This window comes from Sinocyclocheilus anshuiensis, unplaced genomic scaffold (assembly GCF_001515605.1).
Source record: "Sinocyclocheilus anshuiensis isolate Anshui unplaced genomic scaffold, SAMN03320099.WGS_v1.1 scaffold1906, whole genome shotgun sequence".
NCBI lineage: Eukaryota > Metazoa > Chordata > Actinopteri > Cypriniformes > Cyprinidae > Sinocyclocheilus > Sinocyclocheilus anshuiensis.
In genome coordinates this window covers 167,077-173,949 of record NW_015546187.1, presented here as the reverse complement: position 1 = coordinate 173,949, position 6,873 = coordinate 167,077, and the positions used below count along the sequence as shown (strand labels likewise).

The following is a 6,873-nucleotide window of genomic DNA, read 5'->3' as shown; positions in this document are numbered from 1 at the left end:
ATGCAGACATTGTCTTAATCTGGCCAAACACAGCACATACTGCTAACAAAAGAAGCATATTATTAGATATGCTTCTGTATTTGAGCATAATGGGAGAAACTCACCATGTTTTGGTTGTTTGGATCCAGGGGTTTCCTGGCGGCAGCTGCTCGGACTCTCTCTCTCATCCGCTCACCTCCATCACAGCAGAGATGCTGCACACCAGCAGCTGTCTGACCACTGAGCAGAATGCAACTCTGGATTTTCACTCCACAAAGAGACAATGAGGTCAGCAGTGGAGCAAAGAATGAACCCGTTGTTTTACCAAGGGGGTCATGGGGCCTATCCTGACTGCCTGAACCAGCCCTTTGTAGGATCAAACATCTCCAAAGATATCTATCTGTCACTGATAGGATACAGGCTGCGTAGCATCACCTTCACCTGTGACAGAGTCCACTATGCTGCATAACTTATTACCTGACAGTTCACAGCTTCTATGGAAAAAAACGTTGTAATTACAGTACTTGAAATGTCACATTTCTCAGGAATTTCACACTGATAGAAAGCACATGCTGTATAAACAAAGTAACATTTGGTGTCTCTGCATTGGAGGTCTGTCTCAGTTATCAACAGTAATACAGTAGGTTTTAAATGTTCAATGGGAACAGCCGGAAAATATTACCAAAGAACAGATCGTTATGATCATAGTGTATTTGTGAATTTAGTGATTTCACGAGTTTATGTGCCCATATAATCTTAGTGTAAGTAGTAAACAGATTTGGCTTGCTGTCTGCTATAGAGGGGCTCAGAGAGGATATTCTACTCGAGCTCCGATTGCCCCCTATAACAGGCAAAATTGTACAAAAAAGGAGGAGGAGGAGGGATGCCGAAAGAACTAACAACGGGAAGGGGTAAGAAGCTGGTTTTGGACCTTGGTATTAATTGGAAGATTAGATGGGCGTACTCCTCTTGAAATTACGTTTAATAACTTCACTTCTTTAAATATATCACTGAGAGAGACAATGTGTCAGATGCTTTGACAGAAATCATCCTCCCTTAATGAAAGGGTTTTTAAATTATTTTTAACAAATACAAAATATGCACATCCAATACCCAGACTTGGGCTCAGGTGCAGGACAAATCACACTGAACAAAAACAAAAGGTTATATGTCTACACACTGAGATTCAAAAAAGTTTATTAAACAGCACAACGTTTTGCCCAGGAACAATTAGTTATGCTATATCTATTATTATTTCATCTGCATGTGCCCTTAAATTTAATTTAATCATTTAGTAGACTCTTTTATCCAAAGCAACATGAGGTGTTATTCACGTATTGACCTCAAGGTTCTAAATAAATAAGAGCATTAATGCCAAAATAAAGTTATTTTACAAGATTTGCTGAGTTTCTCGTCTAGAGTCTCCTGCAGCTCTTTAGCTCAATGAAGTGCTCCAGCTCTTCAGTCTGCTTCTTCTGCCTTAATGGATCACATCAGATCAGTGAAGAGCTCAATACTGTCAGCTTTCTCTGATGCACTTTATCTTAGACTCAGTCTTCTGAGTGTTTCATGTGTTGTATTCTCTTCATTCTGTCCTGGATAAACTTTGCATCTTTATCAGCAGAGGCTACAAACACAACAGAATAAACAGAGTTTAGATTCAACCCTAATCAAACACCTGATCCAGCTAATCAAGTCCGTCAGGCTTATTTGAAAACTAAATGTTATGTGTGTTGGAACAGGTTTGGCCCTGCAGGAACTGAGTTTGACACCCCTGACTTAGAACGTAGACAGTGACCTCTCGTGGTGAGTAAGAGATACTGCATGAGCAGATATGATACAGTGCTGCTAAAGTAAAAAAAAATTACAAATAAAAAATCCCAGTGCGCTTTGGATAAGGGATAGCTTAACTCGTAAAAATCATTCAAGGCCAAGGCACTCAAGGATAAGTAAAATATAAAAATGGTTTATTTTCGCCGTCCAACTACAGGGTCACTTAAGAGCCATTTTGGTTTCTTTTATTTTCTTCTTTTAGCTAAATTATTAACAGTTGTGCACACATTAAATGCTCCATATTCAACATAATATTCAGGAACAGGAATTAGGAATGGTTGAAGTTATAGCTGAGCAAATAACCTGATTGAAGCCTTGTGGTAGAACACCAAAAACACAGTCCACATGTAAATCTAGAATCATTTCGTACAGTAGCGTAACATATACTAGAGAGCTGTCATTTTTGGTTATTCACGTATTGACCTCAAGGTTCTAAATAAATAAGAGCATTAATGCCAAAATAAAGTTATTTTACAAGATTTGCTGAGTTTCTCGTCTAGAGTCTCCTGCAGCTCTTTAGCTCAATGAAGTGCTCCAGCTCTTCAGTCTGCTTCTTCTGCCTTAATGGATCACATCAGATCAGTGAAGAGCTCAATACTGTCAGCTTTCTCTGATGCACTTTATCTTAGACTCAGTCTTCTGAGTGTTTCATGTGTTGTATTCTCTTCATTCTGTCCTGGATAAACTTTGCATCTTTATCAGCAGAGGCTACAAACACAACAGAATAAACAGAGTTTAGATTCAACCCTAATCAAACACCTGATCCAGCTAATCAAGTCCGTCAGGCTTATTTGAAAACTAAATGTTATGTGTGTTGGAACAGGTTTGGCCCTGCAGGAACTGAGTTTGACACCCCTGACTTAGAACGTAGACAGTGACCTCTCGTGGTGAGTAAGAGATACTGCATGAGCAGATATGATACAGTGCTGCTAAAGTAAAAAAAAATTACAAATAAAAAATCCCAGTGCGCTTTGGATAAGGGATAGCTTAACTCGTAAAAATCATTCAAGGCCAAGGCACTCAAGGATAAGTAAAATATAAAAATGGTTTATTTTCGCCGTCCAACTACAGGGTCACTTAAGAGCCATTTTGGTTTCTTTTATTTTCTTCTTTTAGCTAAATTATTAACAGTTGTGCACACATTAAATGCTCCATATTCAACATAATATTCAGGAACAGGAATTAGGAATGGTTGAAGTTATAGCTGAGAAAATAACCTGATTGAAGCCTTGTGGTAGAACACCAAAAACACAGTCCACATGTAAATCTAGAATCATTAAGTACAGTAGCGTAACATATACTAGAGAGCTGTCATTTTTGGTTTATAAAGAACTTTTACAAGAGAAAACATTGAAAACACTGATGAAACTTTGGTAAGAAGAACTCTGTGAGCAGTTTTGAAAAAGTGACCTAAGTATTGAGAAATGGGTCGTAGCAATTGTATAAAAAATTATTTAAAAAATAAGAAAATTAAAGATTTTGAGGGCCATTTTGTCTTGACTTTTTCCAATTCATTACATTTGACTATCTGTGTGATGATAATCTATTAGTAGAAAAAGGCCTGTCCCAAAGCTATCTTGATAAATAAACCAATGTATGTGCATTATATTATAATTAAACCACATTGCCTCTTATTTATTAGACATTTTATGCCAAACTGTTTCACCTATAGCTACTACCTGACACACTGTTACAACATATGGATATTATAGACAGTGACTTGACCTACTGACAGTCTTAATAAAAAAAACAATGAGCATCTTTTATATACTGTCACAACCCTTGATATATTTAATAGATTTTATTAAGTAAAATATTTAATCATTAAATAATACACATACATTTATCAATAAAATGTTTATTATATATTTTAATAATTTAATAAACATCAAATGTTTGGTCATACATATCATACCCACTGCAAGCCAAAATATATTTATAAATACAGTAAATTATTATAAATGATTAAAATAATGCTAAACACTGGTGCTGTTCATCTGAATGAAACAATATACTACACAGTACACATTGTGTGAGGTTAATTGTGTATGGAAATGCTTACTACACCTCTAAAGGTTTTACCATCTCTTATTTTGTGCTTATTGCAAACCAAAATGCCACAAAAGGCGTAATATTTAAGAGCATTATAAAACTTTTCGTCTCGTAATCCATAAACTAAGGGACTCAGACAACGAGGCAAGATCAAAAACAAAATGAAATTTGAGTATCTTACATTCACAAATAGCATGACATTTACTTTCCATAAAGGCATTTCTATGTAAGGGATTAAAAGCTGCATCATACACAGAAGCAGCTGAACACCATGGAGAATTATAGTTTTGAGACCCTTATTTGTTGAGTTTTTCCTCTCGGAGGAGGCAGATCTGGCCGCCAACACAATCTTGATGTAGGTGGAGACAATAATACACAACATCATGATGAATAAGAGCTGCAGACTCGTCGCTCTCATGTCTGCCAGCCATTTTATCTGTAACATGGCCTCCACTGTACACACAACATAAAGGCGCAAGACACCAGGAGGAATATAGACAAAACAGACTATGAAAATAAACAATGGGATGATAAAACTGACACTCCATATGACAAGAAGCCCAATGAAGGTGTTTTTAGGGGTGAAGATACTGGAATGTCTTAAAGGCATACATATGGCTACATAGCGCTCCAAACACATGGCTACAAGAGTCATGGGTGTAACAACAGAGACCAGAGATGTAAGTGTGCAGAAGATATAGCAAGGAATTATATGCACAGGGTACTGGCAAAACGACCCCATGAGGGTTAAATCAGTCAAAAGCATAAGAGCAGAGTCAGCAAAAAGAGTCTGAGCAAACAGAATGTAGCGTGTTTCCCTGAAGGTCTCTTTCTTCAGAAAGGTGAAAATCATCAGTCCGTTTACACACAGAAGTATCCCCACCAGTACCTGCACCAGCAAAAGCTTCTCATTTCCTTTGTTCAAATTAGACGTGCTGCTCAAATTGTTGTTTTTGGTTAAATTCATCTTGACAGCAAAACTTAGCCATAAAAAAACCTCATGAAGTCAGAAGGTGTAAGTTGTGATGTACCTCAAGGCAAATAGAGTGAACCTCCTAACTCCCTCCTCCTCCCTTTGTGCTGTTTTTATAGAGCTTTAGATGGGCTTCCCTTGCCTCATGTCTCTCTGCCTTGTGTATGTGTCATGCTCTCATTGGTTATTGTCTAGTCATGTGATTCCCTTGTCTGTGTCATGTTCTCATTGGTTGCTTTAGTCATGTGCCTTGTTCCCATTGGTTTGTTCTTGTCATGTGACCCTCTTGTTTGCTATAAGTAGCCATCATGTTGCCATTGTCTCTTGTCGTGTATTGATGTTGTAACCCGCTGTCGGTGAGTCTAGTCTGTTATGCCTCGTCAAGTCTGTTCATGCCTCGTCAAGTCAAGTCTGTGTCTCTAGTCTTCGTCTGTTTGGATTATGTTTGGATGTTTGGATCACTGTAAATAAACTGCACTTGGGTTCTTCACTACGCTCACCTTCAGTGGATGATTTGTTACAGAATACACGACCCTAATAATGAACCCAGCAGTTGTTCGTCTCCTTCGCCTTCGTCAAGGTGATCAGGCCATTGAGGACTATGTGGAGGACTTTTGTGGACTGTGCCATTTGGTGGCTTTTAATGATGTGGCCCTTAAGGACATTTTTCGAGTGGGTTTAAATGAACCCATTCGTTCTCAGTTGCCTGGGGGAAAGATTTGTTGGTCACTGGAGAAATATATTGACTTTGCCTTGTTGCTGGCTGATTCACCATTCACCGTGGGTGTCAGGGCCTGGCCCTCCGTCCCTCCCCCAGTTCCGCCTCCACTCCCCCACCCTCCTGGACTTTTTGGGTTTTGTTTGGGCGTCTGGAGCCTCCCTTAGAGGGGGGGATACGTAATGTGGGGTTTTGTGTTTGTGTTTTGTTTCATGTTCATGTTTACATGTCTTTTATTTTGTAATTGTTTCCTGCTGTTAGTGTCATGCTTCCCTTGCCTCATGTCTCTCTGCCTTGTGTATGTGTCATGCTCTCATTGGTTATTGTCTAGTCATGTGATTCCCTTGTCTGTGTTATGTTCTCATTGGTTGCTTTAGTCATGTGCCTTGTTCCCATTGGTTTGTTCTTGTCACGTGACCCTCTTGTTTGCTATAAGTAGCCATCATGTTGCCATTGTCTCTTGTCGTGTATTGATGTTGTAACCCGCTGTCGGTGAGTCTAGTCTGTCCATGCCTCGTCAAGTCAAGTCTGTGTCTCTAGTCTTCATCTGTTTGGATCACTGTAAATAAACTGCACTTGGGTTCTTCACTACGCTCACCTTCAGTGGACTGAATCGTTACACTTTACTGTAACAAAAAGGGAAAAATATACTGAATACTTTTAGGAAAATTCAGGCATTAAATCTGTTGTAGAAAATAGCCATGTTTTTTCTCTCTTTTTTGGGCCAGCACCCCCTATCCACTATCTGTGATACTTAAGCAATATTGACTCCAGTCGTTGAATTATTGCAAATTACACAACACCTAGCCTACTTCTGGTCCTCGAATCCGAGGTCAGGTTATTTTACTATAGCTGATGATGGAGTGGAACAGCATTTGACTCTTTATAATGAAAAGATATTAAAGGGGTCATATGATGCGATTTCAATTTTTCCTTTCTCTTTGGAGTGTTACAAGCTCTTGGTGCATAAAGAAGATCTGTAAAGTTGCAAAGACTAAAGTCTCAAATCCAAAGCGATATTCTTTGACGATATCCGCTTCGTCATGCCTGGAGCTGATCCGTGCTGGTTGCTGAGGAAATACATCAACTTCGCTCTGTCAGTCGCTGGATCGGCTTTCACCGTGGACGAAGCGGAGTCCAGCCCGGGGTCGTCACATGTGGTTGCCGCTAGCCCGCCGGACGCTCCTTCGTCTAATCCTCCGGCCGCTTCGTTCTCAAGCCCGCCCAAATATTCAGATGTGTCCTGCGCATTTTATGGAGGACTGTTTCCAGATCCTGGTAGAGTAGACTACAATGCTGGCTGTTCTGACTCACAGAC

At 39.3% G+C, this 6,873-nt stretch overlaps 2 protein-coding genes and 1 pseudogene across 2 annotated transcripts in view; all 3 read right to left on the bottom strand.

Annotated features, from left to right (window-relative positions):
- Positions 1–446, bottom strand: part of LOC107701394 (transmembrane protease serine 5-like) — a 5,414-nt pseudogene extending 4,968 nt beyond the window's left edge.
- Positions 1–6,190, bottom strand: part of LOC107701408 (PIH1 domain-containing protein 2-like) — a 13,245-nt gene extending 7,055 nt beyond the window's left edge. Inside the window, exon 1 of the mRNA XM_016503405.1 lies at positions 6,176–6,190. The gene's annotated coding sequence lies outside the window, so the exon portion shown is untranslated. The remainder of the gene's footprint in view (positions 1–6,175) is intronic.
- Positions 3,851–4,831, bottom strand: LOC107701407 (olfactory receptor 6B1-like). Its single transcript, XM_016503403.1, has one exon. The coding sequence runs from the start codon at positions 4,829–4,831 to the stop codon at positions 3,851–3,853; it is 981 nt and encodes a 326-aa protein (XP_016358889.1).
- Positions 6,191–6,873: the final 683 nt, after the last annotated feature.